Here is a 20,376-nt window from a genome sequence, read left to right as displayed (position 1 = left end):
CTGAGAGGTTTCTTGAAACCACGGGGCCTGAGGAATCCCGAGCGCAGCCCACTGAGGAACAGTGGGTGCTGGGACAGTCAGGGGCCTTCAGGATGAAGTTTCCTCTCCTTGGCCCTGCACGACCAGCCCTCTGCCCACCTTGGCCAGCCAGTCCAGGCCCTGCCGCATCACAGGCAACCCTGTAGCTGCATTAACCTGTTTGCAAGTGTTCTTGAAATACCAAGACAGCACCTGCCGGGATCAACTCGGCGACTCGAGGTGAGTGACGGGTGCCGCAAGCTTGAAGAACACACAGACACAGACTGAAGAGAAAGATGGGACCGGGGGGACTCAAGACCTCTAGGATCAAGAGCGTCGCTGATTGATCCCACGTTGCTTTTATTGAGTTCTCGGCATAGCCTAAGGGTCTGACACTCCCAGGTTAATCCCATAAACAATCAAAGGCCTCACATGACTGGGGGCAATGATCTTTGTTTCCTGGGTCCTGATTTGAGCAGGGTGTGGATTTGAGCTGGGTGTGGCATGGGTTTGAGCTGGGCGTGGAGAGCAAAGCAGCCCTGGGGGCAGGAGACCTCTCTCAGAAGGATTAAGGGTCTGTGCCCCACCCGTGTTGGCCCCTCTGCGACTGTGCCTGTCAGGTTGTTCCTCCCTTGAGGAATCTTACCCGTCTCTGGCTAACCAGTCATCCTCCAGGGCCAAACACGGTGATATAAGGAAGGCTCTATGCACCACCCCTGTTGGCCCCTCTGCGGCTGTGCCTGTCTTAGGTTGTTCCTCCTCTGAGGAATCTTACCCGTCTTTGGCTAACCAGCCATCCCTCAGGACCAAACAGGGTGATATTAGTCTCCACGCCCCGCACCCTCAGCTCCTCCACTGCTCAAGCAGGACATTCTGAATCCCATCGCTCGGCCCACATACTTCAACATTTTCAATGTTTCAAAAAGGTTCCAGAATGTCTTCCCACAAGCACCTTGTAGCTGGTCCCCTTCTGCTTGGAACTCTCCTCCTAACCCTGCATCCCAGGCTAATTTTTCCCCATCCCTGAGGACTTTGACTCTCCCCAGGAGCCTTCCTGGATGGTCCAGGCTGGGGTAGGTCCTGTCCCTGACACTACCCCCTAGGGCAGAGCTTGGCGCCAAGTACATGCCTGATCGATGTTTGAATGCATGGATGGACGTTTGAGTGCTGGACCTGCCAAAGCACCTTCCTGTCCTTGCTGCTTTTTCTTTTTTCACCAGGGCCGCTGAGATTGGCCTCTGTCTCAAATCTCAGGGCTCAACTGACCACACCAGTGAACCCAGCGTGCCCCTGGTCCTGGCAGCTGGATGGCTGATGCATGCAAAGCGGACATCTCCTTGCTCAACCGCCTGACCACCCTGGCGCAGCCGAATCTGAAAGCTAATGACATTATTGTGCAGAGACACAATGTCTGTGGGCATTTGCTGACCCGGGCTTTGGTGTGGGCTTAATCCAGCATTCTCGCCCCGCTTTCCGCAGGGACGCAGCGGTCACCCGTCTTGGCACCAGCACTCCTGGAGAAGGTATAAAGGCCACCTCCCGCCAGCAGGCTTCACAGGCATTCTCGGGGGCTGGTGTCGCTGGTAAGGATGCCTCTCTTGCTTGTCTTGCCTTTTTCTCTCATCCTCCTCCCTGATGGAAAGTGTGGGAGGCCTGGGTTCAAACCCAGAGGCTGCCACTTTCTGACAAGGTGACTTGGGGCCAAGACCTCAAGGCGCTGAGCTTTAGTTTTCTTTTCAATAGGGAAGAGGGGTCATAAAACTTCCTTTGCTGTGGGGCTCAGAGATACACAGGAGAGTGGTCCAGCGCAGTGCCTGGCATGGAGTGTGTACCTTGGTGATGCTCTTTATTAATATTAAACAGTCCATCAGCATCCTTGTGTTGCCAGTGAGGGAGAGTATAACAGGGTTTGTGAGTGGGAGGAGTAAAACCTTGGAAGGTTCTGCTGCATTTCTAGGGCGGTGAGTCTGCTCTTTCCATGTCTGCAAACACTCCGGGCACCCGCTCCACGTTCCGCCTTGGGGCAGCTAGGAAGCAGCCGCCCCTCTCGGGGAGCTCCCAGCAACAGGTGACGCCAGAGCCACTAGAGCTGGGTGGAAAGGACCCGAATGATGCCATAGTTGCTGCCGTGTGCCGGGCGCTGAGTGGGTCCCGGAACAGCTGGCAGGTGCTTGTGGTTTCCGTGTTGTGTAATTGGATCGTCGTAACCTGTTCGTAGATATGCCCTGGCGTCATCCTGTCCCCATTACACAGAACGGGAAATTGAGGCACAGAGGGGATGCCCTTTCCAGGGCCTTGATGGTGGTAAGCGGCGGAGGCGGCACCTGAGTTGAACCACTCGCGCTTAATCTCTAGTCCGAGGATGCTGCCGGTGGAGGGCTGTGATGTGGGCTCTTGGGCACAGGGACGGCCCCAGAGGGCCGGTTTCTTAGGGGAGAAGAACTAGTGTGGCTCCCAAGCGGCTTCGTTGAACGTCCTCTTTTTGGGGAACATCCTGGCCTGGCCTCTGGTGTGGAAGGAGCTTCTGGAAGCGGGATATTATCTCTGGAGAAGGAGACAGGTTTCCCCTCTACGCTGGGAAAACGCAGGCTGCGTTCTCTGCCCCTCCTGCGGGAAGGGAGAGGAAACTCACACTCTTCCCGGCTTCTCTGATGTTCTCGGTTGCTGAGAAATTCTCCCCGCTGCTTCTCGTCACAGTGTCTGAACTTCCGTAGTACTTGTGTCTCTGCTTTCTTGTAGCAGGAGTTCCGTAACAGATGTGTGCTGATGGAGTGGGGGTGGGCGTGGGGTGGGCGAAGACCGGTGGTGGAGAGGAGCATTCCGGGTACTGCGTGGGGCGCGGGAGTCAAGGAGGACGTTGGGGCGAGGGACAGGGGGTCCCGGGGCCTTTGTAGGATGGCAGATTGGGAACTACAACCCAGCCAGGCCTGGCCAGGGCGTGGGTTTTGTCTGCCCACGTTGTTTTCATCAAGAAATGTCTCCATAATATCGATCGATGCATAAGAGCTTTATGTGTAATAGCATCAACTGTCTGGGGCCAAGTGGGTCCCCACTCACCCTCCAGTTTCTCACTTTGTTCTCTAGTAGATCTCATGTCTCTGTCCCCCCCTCGGAGCTGGCCTGGACACAAAGAAGTGAAGCGAAAGGATGGACGTTCAGGCAGCTGCTGGCCGTCCCCACTGCCCTAGGACAACCTGAAACCAGGGAGACAAAAAGCTGGAGTTATGGGGTCCCGGGACCGCCCCCCACCCAGTGAGGGAGCCGAGGTCCCAGAGAGGGGTCCTCACGGCTGCTTCCCCCATGCCTTCCAGGTCATTCCTGCACAAGACAGCCCACCATGGCCTCAGACCACCAGACCCAAGCGGGCAAACCTCAGCCCCTCAACCCCAAGGTGGGTGCACCTGGGGGGCTGGGGTGGCAGGCACAGAGTCTCTCCCAGACTCGGTTTCCCGTCTATAAAGTGGGGTTGGTGTTTTTCTTTCTGGGGCTCCCCCTCTCTGAGCCGTAGTCTCCCCAGCTTGCACCCTGCAGCGGGGTTGCTGATTCAGAAGACCCCTCCCCGGCCCACGACGAACATGCTTCTGGCTTTGGAGACTGAATTTCCTCTGCCTTACCCTGCACCCCGTTCCTCAGTGGGGTTCCCCAAAGCCGGGCAGACCCTCAGCCCAGAGGGGGCTCATGAATGGGAGGTAGGGTGGGATTCCTGACTCCACACCTGCTGCTGTGAGCTGGGCCAGTGACTTGACCTCCCTGAGCCTCAGGTCCCTCCTTTGAGAAATGGGGAGTCGGACTCACAGCATAAGGTGGTTGTGGAGAGGCAAAGGTAACAGGCTCAGACTAACGCATGTCCACCTAACCCCAGCTATGATGCCTTCTTTGCTTTTTCCTCCTAAGGGTGGTGGGATCTTATCCCAATGTCAGGGGCTTCTCACACCGAATCTGCCCCCAAACGTCTACCAGCAACCGTCCGCCAGGCTGGCGTCCCGTGTCCCTCTGCTTCTGGGGCCCCAGGCAGAGAGTTTGTCCTGGAATTGCCTTTTTGCCTGGTTCCAGCCCCCGCCCCAGCTCACCCCGTTCTGTCCCTTAAGAGGCTTACTTTCTAAAAGAAAAACAATAAATAAACTAATAAATATATAACTTCCAGGAGTGAGAAGTGTTAGGAAGAAAGAAAAAGAGTGGGTTCTTTAGAGTCAAGGTGGACGAAGAACGTGTTAGCTAAGACGGTCAGGGAGGGCTTCTCTGAGGAGGTGACATTGGAGCAGAGCCTCGGGTCAAGCGAGGAAGTAGTAAGAATCGGGGAATGGGGGTAGGCAGAGGGCACAGCAAGTGCAAAGGCCCAGGGGTTGGAGCAAGGTGGGTGAGTCTGAGCAATAGACTCAGACGTGGCTTGGAGCAGTGCCATCCAGCCGATTTCTAATGGGAGCCGCTATGGAGTTTGACACTTCCTAGTAGCCATGTTCACAGAGTAAAAAGAAACAGGGGAAATTGACTTTCATATTTTTTATTAAACCCAATATATCCTAATGTATTGTCAGTAGAAAAATTATTAGAGAACTATTTTACATTCTTTATCCGTACTAAATCGTCAGCATCTGATGTGTATTTAATGCTTATAGCACATCTGAATTCAGATGAGTTGCACATGTCAATAGAAACCTAACGATTGCTGTATTGGACAGTGCAGGTTGAAAGGATTAGCTAATACGTAAATTTTTTGCATCCATTTGTTGATAAATAATAAAAATAATCACGAGCTCCTGGGCTCTCTGAGGCCTTTCAAATGCATGGAGAGGCAGACCTTCCTCGCCCTCCTTACCCCTGCAAGCCCTTGCCTCCCAGGCCAGGGTCATAATCCACTAGCCCCCGACTCCCATGTTCTTGATTCTTCTCGGTAAGCCGGCACAATAGGCATGACTCCCCATTTTACAGAGCGGGCAGCTGAGGCTCAGAGCAATCACGTGGCTTCCTCGGGTTGCATAGCAGGATGCAACAGAGGCGACACTGGGGCCCAGGTCTCCTGACCCATCTGTGGTGGAGTCAGTGAACACAAAGGCTGAATTGAGCCCATGGAATCTGACTCTGAACCCTGCTGGGCCTCCCTGCCCTGGCTTTGTCTGGCTAATCCCCCGCCTGAGAGGAGGGGGGGGTGCTTCACCCAGCCAGTGCTGACAAGTGGATTGTGCAGCTGCCCCGCGGCCCTGAACCTACCTCTTCATCCAGAGGCAGCTCCCTGGGGGAAGTGTGGCTGGAAAACCTCTGCCCCCAAGTTCTCTGTGGAATCCTGAAAGATAGCAGCCATCCCCCCCCCACCCCACCTCCAGCCATTAGTACTTGGCTGTGATGCCGTGAGCAGCCCGTTTATTTTGCTGAGCTTCAGTGTTCCTGATGGGAATCCTGCTGGCCCTTCCCCGGGCTGATGCAAGGACCAGGTGAGGCAAAGGAAGTGAAGTCCTTTTAAGAAGTATCCCAAGGTGGGAAGAAAGCCTGCAAAACCTGTGGGGGCTTAAGAAAAGGGCACAGGTATGTGTAGTTTTATAGGTGAAATGGGGGTGAAGGGTGGATATGGGGGTACTAGTCTAGCTCTTATGGGGACAGGAGAAGCTTAAGCAGCACGGTCGAGCATCTTGCTACTTGCTGCTGTGGTCCACAGACCAGTGGTACCAACCTCACCTGGGAGCTCGTTAGAAATGCAGAATCAGGGGAGGCACCCCAGACCTTCTGCCTTGGAAACCACATCTGTCAAGATGCTGGGTGTTTTATATGCATGTTAGAGCTTGCAAAGGGCTGCTCTACTGGAAACAGCCTCAGACAAACTTGGGCTCCAATTTCAGTTCTGCCACATACCCACTCAGCACCTGTAGCATGTCCCTTAATTACTATAATTATGCTTCCCACATCCAGAGCAAATATGGTCTGCTATTATGCTCCTCTGAATCCTTCCAGCAACCCTATGAGGCAGGTTCTGTATTTCCCATTTTACAGATGGGGAAACTGAGGCTCAGAGAGGTGAAATACTGTCTTAAGGTCTCACAGCTGGTAACTGGAGCCAAGACTGTCAGACTGTATGTTTGGTTCGTGATTCCCAAGCATGGAACCCTTCAGCATCCTTCGAGGCTCTCTGAGTCCCCTCCCCACCCCACTCACCCTCATGATGGGGGTCTGACTCTCTCTTCCTCTTGCAGATCATCATCTTTGAGCAGGAGAACTTCCAGGGCCACTCACATGAGCTCAACGGGCCCTGCCCCAACCTGAAGGAGACCGGCGTGGAGAAGGCAGCCTCTGTCCTGGTGCAGGCTGGACCGTACGTAGCTGGGGGGAGGGGGCGGCCTCACTTGGTCAGGAGCTGCCAGGGAAAGACAGTTGGGCTATGGAGCTGGAGGGATCTGCTCTCACTGAGCTCCTAACTGTGTGATCAGGGCACCAGGATTTGGGGTCTTGGCAGCCTATGAAGAGAGCTTGTGCGTTGAAGTCAGATAGAGCTGGGTTTCAAATCCTGGTTCCACCACTTCTGTGCTGTGTGATGCTGGACCAGGAACTTCCCTCTCTGAGCCTCGGTTTTCTCCTCTGTAGGATGAGGATAACCATGTCCTCCTGGGGATGATGGGATGGAGCTCATGTGAAAAGACTGACACCACTTCCTCAAGGCAGGGAGATGGACACAATGACTCCCATGGACCTTTTAAGAGCTGCCAGTCTCTGGCTCTGGGAGTGTCCTCACTCTCCTGCGAGGTTTAAAGCTGGATGTCCCAGCTCTGCATCCACCCCTCCCTTCCAAGGTCGTGGTGATACTTGGTTTTTTCAGGTTTGCTGACACATTTGGGGTCCAGCAGGCTTGGGACCCCTGACCCAAGAGAGAAGGGGAGGTGACTAGTCAGGTCTGACTCTGCCGTGCTCCAGTCACATCGTTGAGCACAGCCTGCAGGGGCCTCTCTTTTGCGGTTCCCTGATGGTTCCTTCTCTGCAAGTCTCTGGAATCAGAGGTGGCTACCAGTGACCCCCAACCACTAGGTCAGTGAGTCTGGTGTGGGTCCTGGGTGACCCACACCACACCTCAAGCTTCACAGGGAATTCTGCAGAGTGTGATGAGCCTACTTAAATCAGAGCCTGCTGGTGTGGAGAACACAGCCAAAGGAATGGCCCTGCCCAGTCCCACGTACCTGATGTGCTCAGAGCATCAGGGTGCCTGAGAGCATGGCTTCCTGGATGGCTGAAGTTTTGACCACTGAAGCACCACATCTGATTTTCAGTTGTCTTTTTTTTGTTTGTTTCTTTTTTTAGTATTTGGATGGAAGAATTTTTCAAGTAGACTTTACATTCCTCTGCTTTCTTTTAAAATATTTAACTTTGACATTTTTATTAATTATGTACTGTTTAAAATTAAGGAGAAATTGTTTAGTACAAAAAAGCCATATGACTCTAATCTTACCACTCAGAAGTAACCATTAAGATTTTGATATAAACTTAGATTTTTCTGCATACATATTTCATCAAATATATATTAGCTACATATTTAATCAAAAGTGAGCTCATGCTTTACGTACTGTTTTATGACTCATTTTGAAACCTTTTGCAAGATATCTCAAATGCTCTCCGTGTCACTAAGTAGCATTTCATGTGAATGTTTTTCAAAGAGTCCTCTGGAGGTAAGTCTGCATCACAGTCACAGAAGGGGGAGGCTTTGAGGTGCAAATTCTTGGGCCCCTTCCCTGCCCCATTGAATCAAACTCTTGGGCCCGGAGTCCAGGAACCTGCATTTCACAAACCCACCTGGTGATGTTTCTGCCCAGTTAAGTTTGAGAACCCATGTCCTGCTTCAGTGTTTTTCACGCCTCTGTAACTTTTCATCATGGGATACGCTGTAATTGATTCAACCGGGCCCTGCCCATTGGATGTGTAAGTTGTTTCAATTATTTGATATTATAAATAACACCCTTACCCATATATCTGTGAGCTCTTGACAGCTGTTTTCTAAGGACACGTTGCCTAAAGCTGAATGGCCAGATCAAGAGGGCATCCTCTTCTAAAAGCAGCAAGAAACACCATCTCCCCTTCCGTGAAGGGCTTAGATTACTGTTCTGAACCGCCGATACGGTGCCAGGCTGAACCGTCTGCCTCTGCAGTGAACAGCCCAGAATGCCAGGCATCGTGAAGTCGGTGCCCCATTTTTCTTATTGTCTCCTTTCCTCTATTAGCCATGCCCCACTGGCAGGTAATCCTTCCCTTTAAGGTCCTATTCCTCTTCTACTGTGGGTCAAAGAGAAGATTAGAGTTTTGTGTAGGGTACGAGTCCGGAGACCACCATCAGGAACAGAAGAGGAAATCGACCCAGAGAGAAGGGGTTGAACAAGGTGCATGAGCTTCATTCAGATGTAGGGATGTGCTGGAGTCTGTTCTCGGGGGTGAAAGCTGACTGGGCGCATTTCTTCCCAACTCTGTGTTCACTGATGTCATATGGAGCGCTTGACATCCGCCACGGTGGGCGTATTTACGCCATGGAAATTAGCAGATGCTACGAACAGGACTTGTCTTGTTTTTGAGCGCTGGCTGCTCATTTCGCAGCATCCCGTTGGCCCTAGGACCTGGGTTCTATACATCAGCGTTTGTTGCTAGGCCATCGTTTAGGCTTCCTTCTTCCTTCTTGATTGTGTTCCAGATGATTGGAGTCAGCATCATGCTGGTTTCTGGATAACTGAGGGGATGCAGCTCTTGGACTCGCTGTGCTAGGATTTAGATGAGGCTGCTACTCATTTTGATGAGCTGGGCAGCTGTGAGCTCTGAGGCCCAAGCGGGTAGTCAGGGTCCCACTGGAGGAAGCCTGGAATGAGCCTGACCTGCCCTCTCTCTGTCTCTCTCTCTCTCTGTCTGTCTCCACTGCAGCTGGGTAGGCTATGAGCAAGCCAACTGCAAAGGGGAGCAGTTTGTGTTTGAGAAGGGCGAGTACCCCCGCTGGGATTCATGGACCAGCAGTCGGAGGACGGACTCTCTCAGCTCCCTGAGGCCCATCAAAGTGGTGAGCCCCCTGACCCTCATCTTCTTCCTCTCTTCATCCCCTTGGAGCCAGAGGTCTGGGGACCAGGAAGGAGGCTTCACCTCTGGCTTCGTGCCCCTTCTGACTGTTGGGGGACTTCCTGGCTGTGTGACCTTGCATAAGTCACGTCACCTCTCTGAGCCTCAGTTTCCCCACCTGTAAAATGGGGATATTAGCATCTACTGTCCTGAGATACCAGCAGGCTTAGGCTGAGAGTCGCCACATCATACAACTTCAGGGGCTTCATTCAAGATGCTCCAGGGGGTGCTGTTCACATTCTAGTCTCTGTAGATGGTGCTGTCCAGGGCTGTGCGACTCCCGTCACAGAGCAATTGCTCCATAAATGATTGCTACCATAAAGACTCAAAGAAATTCTGGGTTTCAGGGAGGAGGAGAAGGCAGTTTAGCTCTTGTTCACAACCATGCCAGCATGACCTTTCAGAGCTTCTCTGATCCTGATTCTTACTAGTGTGTGAACTCTGGAGGGCAAAGTGCCCAGCGATGCTCTCTTACACTCCCAAACCTCCCCAGCCCAGTCTAGCTCTCCCCAGAGCTTAATGGAAGATTGGAGAACATTGGGCTTGGCGTTCCACAGACCTGGGTTCCTCTGCTGGCTCTGGCACTCCCGGCTGTGTGACCTTGGCCAAGTCACTTTACCTCTCTGAGCCTCAGTTTTCTCATCTGCCAAACAGCATAAGAGTAGCTTAAAAGATGGAAGGAGATGACTTAAGAAAAATGTCATAGGAACAGGAGGGTGGGAATATGTGTGGAGATGAAGGAAAACAAAAATATTTTAAGTGTCTACTAGAGACACCGTAAGTGTACACACGTGCACACGTGCACGCGCGTGTGTGTGTATCAGGTCTGCCATTTATTTTTAAAAAGGAACGGTGATGCATCGGGAGGGAAAATGCCATTTCAGAATCAAATATTCCCCAAAGTGTAGAATCTGGAGTGTCTGTTATGTGAAAATAGCCAGCTAGGTTCTTAATAAACGACCACTGTTGGATACAGTTGCCATAGACACTCGCGTGGTGGGGGTCTTGGGCAGAGGGCTGCAGGTGGAGCCTGCTGGTCCCTACTCCAGGGCACCCTGGGCACCCTCACCCACACTCGCTTTCCCCCACTCCCTGCCCACAGGACAGCCAGGAGCACAAGATCATCCTCTATGAGAACCCCAACTTCACGGGGAAGAAGATGGAGGTGATAGACGATGACGTACCCAGCTTCCACGCCCACGGCTACCAGGAGAAGGTGTCTTCCGTGCGGGTGCAGAGCGGCACGTGAGTGCACACCCAGCCCTGGCTCACCCCACCCCAGGAGTCTGGGCCCTGGGCTGCTAAGTCCTGCTCTGCCCTGAACTCTGGGGATCTTATATGCTTCTCATTGGAAAACGGGTGTTGAAATCATCAGCCTACATGTGGCTTTCAGCCCCTGAAGTTCCATCCTGACCTGCCTTTTGGGCAACACCCTACCTCTGAAGGAAAGAAACCTTGGCCTTAACCTCAGCCCCAAAGAGCAGGACAGTAAATGGTGGAGGTGGGGTGGGCTAAGGCAGAAGCTGGGGGTGGGGATGGGGAATCGCAAGGCTGGGAATGAGTTGAGTGGTCTTAACAGAGCTGGGAGAGGCAGGACGTCCAGCCCGTGCTGGCCTTTGACTGCATGCGTTCCTGAGATTGGAAATCGGAGGGGTCCTTCTCCACCGAATTAAATTTCTTCAGCATATAACCTCAGCCATCAGCCCTGGGGAATTTCTCACTGTGAAAACTTTGAATTCCACGGGGAGTCTGCAAATGGGCTTTGGGCAGCAGCGTGCTGGAGCTGGCTTGTACCAGCTTGCAAAAGTTGACTGATAACTTTTCAGAATTTATGTGAGCTGGTTGTTTAATCATTGGTGACTTGAACCATCATGGAAGTATTTATACCACAGAAATTGGAAAAGGTTACAAATCAAGACTTTTTTCCCCAAAAGGGCTAGTTTACCAGCACATACTCGCTTCCTGGGGCTTGTCAAACTCTTACGAGTGAGCAAAGTTCTATGCTCCTGTTCCCTGTCATTTACTCACTTATTCATTGATTCCATTTGTCGAGTGACGTCATACGCCAGGCACGGCGTTAGGTGATCAGTAAGTCAAGGTCGGTTAAAGAAACCCGGCCTCTGCCTTGTGTAGCTAGCGGTCTCGTTGGGGGCAACTGTTAATAACTGAGGAATCCACACAAATCTAGCCTCCTTCCCCGAGGAGAACTGAGATCTCAATAAAGTTGGAATTATGGAGGTAAAGAGGAGGAAGGACATCCCAGACAGTGAGAACAGCACGTGCAAAGGTCCTGGTGGGAGGAGCCTGGTGAGTCTGATGGGTTCCAGAAGGGATGGAGTGGCTGGGTTGCCGAGAGGTAGGGGCCCAAGTCTGAGAAGTGTCCACAGGGCCTGGCTGGACAGGTCCGTGTGGGCCGGGACTTTGTGATGCTTTCTGGGGAGAAGACTGTAACATTCGTCAGGTACTCAGAGTGAATGGCCCCCTCGACGGTGATGGCTTCAAATGGTGGCGGGATCACAGGGGGCTCCTGGGACCTCGGCTCTTGTCCTTTGGCCTTGCCAGGGGTTGGGTTAAGAGGCCTGTCTCCTCCTAAGCTTAAGTCAGCTTGAGATCACCCCTTCCTCTGATCCCGGTGTCAGGCCTTCAGTTTAAAGTTGCTTCTGGAGGTAGTGAGCTCCCCATCAAGGGAAGGAAGAAAGCAGAGGCTGGGCCCAGGAAGGGTGGTGGTGTTCCTGCTCAGCACCCAGTTAGCGTGAAATGATTGGGAGGCCCCACCCTTCCCCGTGGCTAAAGGATCCCCCCCATCTGTGTCTCCTGTCTCCCCACACCCCCTCCCCCTGCCTCTGGCCCTGCAGGTGGGTCGGCTACCAGTACCCCGGCTACCGCGGACTGCAGTACCTGCTGGAGAAGGGCGATTACAAGGACAGCAGTGACTTTGGGGCCCCCCAGCCCCAGGTGCAGTCCGTGCGCCGCATCCGAGACATGCAGTGGCACCAGCGAGGCGCCTTCCACCCCTCCAACTAGTGCCCCCTTTCCTTCTTCCCCGGGGGCGTGGCCCACCGCCCAGGATCCCACCAGACCTCCTGGCGACTGAATAAAGTGTGACTTGCAACGTGTCCACGGCAGCGTCTTTTATCCCCCGTGGGAGCTGGGGTGCTGCGTGCGTGCGTGTGTGTGTGTGTGTGCTCATGTGAAAGAGACACAGATGCGAGCACCAGACAGTGACTGGGTGAGGGGTGGGACAACCTCACCAAGTCTTTCAGCTCTGCAGCTGCTTAGCTGTGTGACCTCGGGCACATAGTCCAACCTCTCTGAGCCTCTGCTTCTTTGTCTGAGTTACCTCGCCGCCCCCGCCCCCCACCTTGCCCCACAAGTGGCTGGCTTGGCTGACCTCTGAGTGCTTCTCGTGTGGTTGCCGGGCAGTCACTCCAGGGCACGGGATGGACCCTTAAAGGCATAACCACTGCCTGCAGTTCCCACAGACCTGCCTCATCACGTTGAACCTGGGAGTTTTCTTAGATCTGCCCAGAGGAGCCCCAAACCCTTTCATCCCCACCCCATCCCAGAGAGAGGTCACGATGACCTGTTTGTGGGTTTGTGTGTTCCTTGGTCGCTTTGTTCATGACTTGGTTGGGATGGTCACTTAGCATAGCAATTGAGGGCTGGGTTCTGATTAATGCCGGTTCTGGAGCCTTGGCCAGTGATGGGGCCTCAGAACCTTAATGCTTCCTCTTGGAAAAATAGGGAAAAAATAGTGCCTCCCTGACAGGGTTACAGCAGGGACGACATGAGATAGTTCAGGAGTTCTTCCTATAAATGTTCATCGCTGGTTGGTTTTCTGTAGTGCAAATATCCGCTCCCAGAGAGCATCTTTTTGCTTTGTCTGCTTCGTCTATGGTATGTTTTGATGCCGTAGTTTTAAATTTTGGTGTGGTTTGACATCAGTGTGTCCTTTATGGTTTGTATCTGCCATGTCTTCTTTAAGAAATTCTTTCTCACCCCGCTTCCCACAAATATATTCTCCAGATTTTTTTTTTCCCTAAAAGTTATAAAGTTTTGCTTTTCCCACTGAAGTTCTCAATCCTCCTGGAGTTGATTTTTCTGTACAGCGTGTGCCAGGGACCTAATTTCTTTTTTCTTTATTTTTTTTTCCACTTTGGACCACCGTTGTCCTGGAGTAATTTACTGAGAAATCCATTTCCCCCACTGTGGTGCAGGGTTGCCTCTGTGTCCCATAGTGGATGGACACATATGTGTGGAGTCTGTTGATGGGCTCTTTTTTTTCTGTTCCTTTATTCCATGTGTGTGTCTCTGTATGCTTACCATATTATGTTAATAGCCACTGCTGTCTAATAAATCTTGCAGTGCCCTAAATCATCCTTCTTCTTCAAGGACATTTTAGATAGCCTTGCCCCTTTATTTCTCCATATCAAATCATTTCCTCAAATCTAGAAAAATGGGAAACCCTATTGAATGAGCTAAAGAGACTAAGATGATTACCGTGAAGGTGGGAGCAAATCAGTGCTTAACAAACAGTTGCCAGCTCCGATTTGTTTCTTCATTCTTCAGCCGGCACTCACGGAGGGCCTGTTTTGTTCCTGGAATGGGCAGAGTAGGGGATACCAAGGAAGACAGAGACCCCGCCCCCAGGAAGCTTCTACTCTGTGGGGATGGGAATAGTTTGAGAGTAGAACCTCGATGATGATTTTGAATTGTAACCCCCTCAAAATTTGTATGTTGTCCTAACCCCCAATACCTCAGAATGTGACTTTATTTGGAAATAGAGTCGTTGCTGATGCAATCAGTTATATGTGAGGTCATGGTGGAGTAGGGTGGGCCCCTAATTCAATATGATCGGTGTCCTTATGAAAAGGAAATTTGGAGGCAGACACACCCACAGGGAGAACGCCATGTGAGGATGCAGGCAGAGATGGGAGTGATACAGAAGATGCCGTGAAACGCCAAAGGTTGCCAGGAAACCACCAGAAGCCAGGAGTCATGGGACAGATTCTCCCTCATATATCCCCAGAAGCAGCCAACCCAGCTGACACCTTGACCTTGGACTGCTAGCATACAGAACCACGAGAGAATAAACTCCCATTGTTTATACCATTCTGCTTGTGGTACTTTGTTCTGGCAGCCCTAGGACGCTAATACAGAGATAATAAGATGAAGAGGCCAGCGACACCCAGGGAAGGCGGGAGTTACTGCCTGGGGCATCAGGGTAGACTTCCCCAGAAAGCAGAGGTGTTCAAAGAGGAGCTGGCATTTTCCAAGTGAATCTTGGCAAAGGGAACAGAGCATGCAAAGTTAGGGAAGCAAGAAAGAGCATGGTATGTTCCAGTGTTTCAGGTACAGCGGGTACCTCGGGGCCTGGAAACTTCAGAGGGATTGCTAAACACAAGGTCCTGAGAGATTGAAGTAGGACGATGGTGGTGGTGGTGACGGTGGTGATGGTGGTGATGTTGTTGATGAAGATGGTGATGTGTGTGGTCGGTGGCACCAAGAGGGTTTCCAGTTATCTATTTGAACATATCAAATCTCCCCAGACTTAGTGATAAAACTACAGCCATCATTTATTTTGCTCACGTGTAATCTGGGCAGGACCCAGTGAGGACAGCCCATCTCTCCTCCAAGCGGAGTCACCTAGGGTGGCTAGAAGGCTGGGGTGCGTCACATGGCTGGATGTTGTGCAGGAACCTCAACTGTGGCTCTCAGATCAGACACCTCCAACACGTGGACACCCCATGCAGGTGCTTGGCTCCTGCAGCCTTGTGGCTGGGTTCTCAGTGCAAGTGTCCCAAGAGAAAGGTGGAAGCTGCCTTTCATTTTAATGGCTTAGCCTCAGAGGTCACACAGCATCACTTCCTCCCTATTCTATTGGAAGAGGGGTCCCTTAGGTGGACCCAAGTTCAAGGGGAGGTGACAAAAACCCCACCAGTCAATGAGAGGAAGGTCAGCCTATGGGACGAGCTGTAGTACGGTGTCTGTCTTTACAAAATGCAATCTGCCCGATGGGGAAGGGAGGCGCCAGGAATGGGCTTTCACAAGGCAGGGAAGAGGGCTGGGTTCACGTGGCCAGGACACACGCTGTCTCTCAGGCCTCATCCTGCTCAGTAAAAGAACAGGCTGGACGTGACAGCTGGTTGGGGTCACTGTCCCTCCCTCCACATCTCTCTGATTGTGTCTCGTATTTGTGTGTGTGTGTGTGTGTGTGTGTGTGTGTTTCTCTTTCTCCCTTTATCTCTATCTTCTGTCTCTCTCAGGATCTGCCTTTGTTTCTGCTGGTATCTCTGCCCCTTTCTCCGTCATTCTGTCTCTAACGCTCCGTCTCTCCACCTGTGCTTTTCTCTCTTTATCTCTATATCCCCATTCATTCCCTATCTTTCCCCTTCATCTTACTCCTTCCCTCTCTTTGTGTCATGAATGGGCTGTGCTCTGCCCCCCTCTCCCCCTGCCCGGCAGGAACTGCTCCCTTCTTTCTCTGGTCCCCGCAGGGCCCGCCCTGAGCCTCCTTCCTGCCTTCCAGGAGCCATTTCCCCTTCGAGCCGCCAGGTGTCAGCAAAGCATCGTCCTCAGGGCTCCCACCTGCAGGGCCCTGACTGTCAGTCACAGGTTGTTATCGGTCACGTGATTCACTCCCTCTCCGGCCTCCGGCAACCTGTGGATTATTCCCACTTTGCAGATGGGCAGCTGAGCCTCGCGGAGCGAGGACTGACTTGCCCAAGGCCACGCTGGGAGAAAGCGGAAAAGCTGAGGTAGAAACCCAAGGCTCTATCCTGAGCCTCTCTGGCTGCCCTTGAACCCCCACACTCCAAACCTTCCACCACCCACTCTGGGGCCCCTCTTCCCTGCTGCCTGTGGTCACTGTGCAGCCCTGCACCCATTCTGGTCTGGGCTGGTGGCAGGTCAGGGGATGCTCTTTGACACTTCCAGTCCTGGAGATGCTGATAGACAGAGCGCCCTGACCCCGGCTTTAAAAATTAAGGAGCCTGAAATAGTCCTCCCCAAGCCTCCTCCTCACTGGGGTTTTGATGCTGGCTGGCTGCCGGTGCTGGGCTGCCAGGTCCCAGCAGCCCGCGGCTCCTCTGGACAGGCTCTACAGCCACCGTCCGTCACAACAGCATCCTTCTAAAACCAAATGTTTGCTTCCCTCTTGAGGATGGAGTTGATTGGCAGTGGACTTGGGCATCAGGAAGCTTTGGCAGAGCTGCCCTGAAGGAGATGCTTGAAAGGGAACAGGTACGTGATTTCCCTTTGTTGGTCTCCTGAATTTCCATCACCCTTTGACCTCTTGAATCTCTGTTAAATCCACCCACTTCACACCAACTCCCCCATCCAAGCCTGCATCGTCTCCTGGTCACATGGCCCCAACAGGCTCCTCACAGGTCCCTCTGCACTCCCTCTGCCCCTACAGCCCCTTCTCCACACAGCAGTCAGAGGGAATCTTCTCAAAAATGCAGATCCAATCATGACGGCCTCCTGCTTAAACCTGCCATGGCTCCCCATCGCCCTCGGGATGAAGACCCTAGTCACTGACTCACAAGACCTTGGAGGGCTAGTCCTGGCCTTGTCTCTCCAGCCTCCTACTACATAAATACACTTTTTCTCCTGTTCTTTGTACTCATCAAGCCACAGGGCTTCCCAGTTTGCCTAATTAGCCCTTGTGCAGCCTTCAAATCTCAGCCCAGTGGGTTCCCTGGCTTCACAGGTGAGGCCAATCGTCTGATGACGTAACGACTTTCTGCGCGGCTCACCTGTCTTCTGAAGGCCTAAGCACGCGTGTGGTTTTACATTTCTTTGTCTGATTCATTACTTCATTGCCGTTCCCTCTTAGACTGAAGTCTCCCGTAAGGGCAGGGACCATTCTAATTTTGCATTCTGTGTATTCAAGAGCCCACACATAGTTGAGGCTTGATACTGTATGACTGACTGAATGAATGAATGAATGGGTGGTCCAACCCAGAGATCAGGGCGACCAACAGGGCAACCTCCTTAGACTTTCATGTGCAGGTAAAGACTGTCAGTCTAAGGAAGATCAGGCAGCAGTGTGGAAAGCTTGTCTTACTCCCTGGGCTGGCGTGGACCCCTCCTTCCCCTCCTCCTTGAATTGGTGACCATCGCCTACGAGTCCTTCCAGAGCACAGACTCCAGATTCCATCACAGGGCGAGCTGTGAACCCTGACTCCTCACAGCTGTGTGCCCTTAACTAACTGAGCCGTACATTTTCATCTGAAAACAGGGTGCGTGAGGCTTACTCAGCGTCGGGTCCCTGGAAGTGAGGAGTCCAGAGCCTGGTGTCTAGCTGCTCAGGAACAAAGGTAACTTGTCCCTCTTAAACTTGCAATGCTTCCTGCTACCCCAGTGCCATCCTAGCCGTCTTGGTGTAGAGAATATAAGGAAAAGTATCCAATGGGTGCCTTCAGTCTAGGGCAGGGCTCTTAACCTCAGCTCTGCTGACAGGTTGTGGGTCCTGGGACTGCCTGTCCTGTGCATTGCAAGATGTTTAGCGGCACTGCCGGCCTCTGTCCACAAGATGTCAGTAACACCCTCGAGTTGTGACTCCAAACAGCCAACTCTCTCCTGGGGGCCAAGTCACCCCAGGCTGGGAACTAGGGATTCTAGTATTAGGGATACTCATCCTGGGGGAGAGGGCTAAGTGTGTGTGTGTGTGTGTGTGTGTGTGTGTGTGTGTGTGTGTGTGTGTGTGTGTGCTTTTTTTTTTTGGCTACTTTGGGTCTTTGTTGCTGCACGTGGGCTTTCTCTAGTTGCAGCGAGGGGGGGTTACTCTTTGTTGTGGTGCACAGGCTTCTCATTGCAGTGGCTTCTCTTGTTGCAGAGCACAGGCTCTAGGCACGTGGGCTTCAGTAGTGTATTTTTAAAGAGGATAGTGGATGGGGTCACAGAGGGTAGGACTTGGGGCAGGGCTGCAGACAGGGAGGAGGAGCCATTAAGACAAATTTTGCACGGTAGGTGTTTTCTCCACACCGCACATGAGATAGATTCAAATAAACTGTCAGAGCTGGAAAGGGGCCAAGTCTCCCACCTCACAGATGGGAAAACTGAGGTCTGGAGGTAAGGGCTTTGTTATTAGCAAGCAGAGAGCCTTAGGTACCTAAAATACACACACATAAATGTCTAAGCATTTAATATGTACATATATATTAGATATATGTTTGACATGTGTTGTATATAGCAACTGTATTAAAAACATATGGAGTCACAAGCAGGAAAGGCATTTTATTTTTATTTTTTCTTATTTTTTTTCTTATTAGTAGTGTATATATTGCAATCCCAATCTCTCAATTCATTCCCCCCAAACCGCACCCCCCCCACCCTGCTTTCCCCACTTGGTGTCCATATGTTTGTTCTCTACATCTGTGTCTCTACTTCTGCCTTGCAAACCAGTTGATTTGTACCATTTCTCTATATGCCACATATATGTGTTAATATATGATATTTGAGGAACGGCATTTTAGACCTTTTTCTCTGTGTACCATGTGTTGGCACCTGTGCGCGTGCGTGCAGACACACTCACAAAAGTGCAGTCCCACCTTCATGTTTATTTTTGATAATTCTGGGAAGAGAAAGTGGGAGGAATTTGGGGTACATTTGCTGCCTGAGGTCTTTTGGTCTTGAAGCCTTGGGGGGAGGAAAGAAAGGAGGGGAGGGCGGTGCAGGAAGTGCAGATGAAACAGGTCTCAGAGGGACATCTGTGGGCTAAGTAAGAGGACAGTGCCATTTTGTCCTTTTGTTTCATCAAACTGTTTTGGTGGCAGTAACCTGGTTTTTGAATGAGAAGGGCTGAAGTTTACCTTCAGGTTTTTTTGGGTTTTTTTCTATAAATTTATTTTATTTATTGGCTGTGTTGGGTCTTCGTTGCTGCACACAGGCTTCCTCTAGTTGCTGAGAGCAGGGGCTACTCTTCACTGTGGTGTTCAGGCCCTTCCTTGTAGTGGCTTCTCTTCTTGCGGAGCACGGGCTCTAGGCGCGTGGGCTTCAATTGTTGCGGCACATGGGCTCAATAGTTGTGGCGCACGGGCTCTAGAGTGAGCACAGGCTCAATAGCTGTGGCGCACGGGCTTAGTTGGTCTGCGGCATGTGGAGTCTTCCCAGAGCAGGGCTCGAACCCGTGTCCCCTGCATTGGCAGGCAGATTCCTAACCACCGCACCACCTAGGAAGTCCTACCTTCGGTTTTACAAGCACACAACCAAGACAGGTGGAAATTATGAAGGGGAAGTAGTGAATGACCCGTCTTCTAACCTTACGATGCAGCCCTTCAGACTTTTCCCAGGTGGCCCTGGGGAGTGACATGGTGGTCCTCTGGTTAGCATTGGAGAGCACTCCCTCTGGCTGGTGTGGAGTTGGGGAAAGTGTGGAGGGGCTGCAAGCTGTCTTCTCTGGACTGACAGGGAAGGCCTGCCCTGTTGGGGTGGGGTAGAGGATGGGGTGAAACTTCAGTGCACTTGGGCGCCCTCTGCCCGCCTGAATCCATCCCCTTTCCCTCCTTTGCCTTAAGGTAACCACGTCTATCTTTATTTATTTATTTATTTTTTTACTTTCACTGAGTATGTGAACATCCGTAAACAATGTGTAGTATTGTTTCTAGACTTTCCATAAACATTATACTCAATGTATCTTTTCGTAAAGTAAACTTTCCTCTCAACGTCATGCTTCTGAGATTTATCCATGCTGTGACATGTAGTAGATTTAGATCATGCATCTTAACTGGTGGGGAGTGTTTCATGGTACAGACGGAATGCAAGGTGCTAATCCCGTCCAGTACTGATGGACGCTGATGGTCCTTCTGGTTGGGTGTTGCTATAAACTAAGCTGCATTCACAACGTACTTCAACCTCTCTTGGAGTGGCCCCTTGGCTGTTGGTGCTGAGAGCAAGAACCCTGCAAGTGAGCCTAAATAACCCTTGTTTCCTCATTCACAAAACTAGGAATCATAGCGTTACCTACCCTACCGGGGTGTTGTGAGCATTTGTATAATAACGTCTATGAAGCCCTTAGAGCAGGGCGGCGCCGTGCAAGTGTTTGATATAATTTTATGCTGTTATAAGTTGCGCTTAGGAGGAAGTGTGAATGGAGTTATGTAACAGCCTCCTTTTCCAGGCTGTGTGACTTTGGACAAGTCACTCGACTTCTCTGGATCTTTCCTTCGTCATCCGTAAAACAGGGTGTCATAAAGATGACGTGAGATGACAGATGCCATATCACAGACCCTCAGCAGAGATCCGATTTTCTTTCCTCACTTCTGTTTCCTCACCCTTGCGAGGTTGTTG

The 20,376-nt window shown here is 51.7% G+C and overlaps 1 protein-coding gene across 1 annotated transcript; it reads left to right on the top strand.

Annotated features, from left to right (window-relative positions):
- Positions 1-1,578: 1,578 nt before the first annotated feature.
- Positions 1,579-12,197, top strand: CRYBB2 (crystallin beta B2). The gene is made up of 6 exons (XM_057746628.1): positions 1,579-1,601; positions 3,330-3,409; positions 6,201-6,319; positions 8,896-9,028; positions 10,187-10,329; positions 11,940-12,197. The coding sequence occupies exons 2-6, from the start codon at positions 3,356-3,358 to the stop codon at positions 12,106-12,108; spliced, it is 618 nt and encodes a 205-aa protein (XP_057602611.1). The 5' UTR covers positions 1,579-1,601; positions 3,330-3,355; the 3' UTR covers positions 12,109-12,197.
- The last annotated feature ends 8,179 nt before the right edge of the window (positions 12,198-20,376 follow it).

The sequence above is a fragment of the Hippopotamus amphibius genome, chromosome 8, assembly GCF_030028045.1.
Source record: "Hippopotamus amphibius kiboko isolate mHipAmp2 chromosome 8, mHipAmp2.hap2, whole genome shotgun sequence".
Classification (NCBI taxonomy): domain Eukaryota; kingdom Metazoa; phylum Chordata; class Mammalia; order Artiodactyla; family Hippopotamidae; genus Hippopotamus; species Hippopotamus amphibius.
Note: the sequence above shows the minus strand (reverse complement) of the source record. Positions and strands in the feature narration are given on the sequence as shown.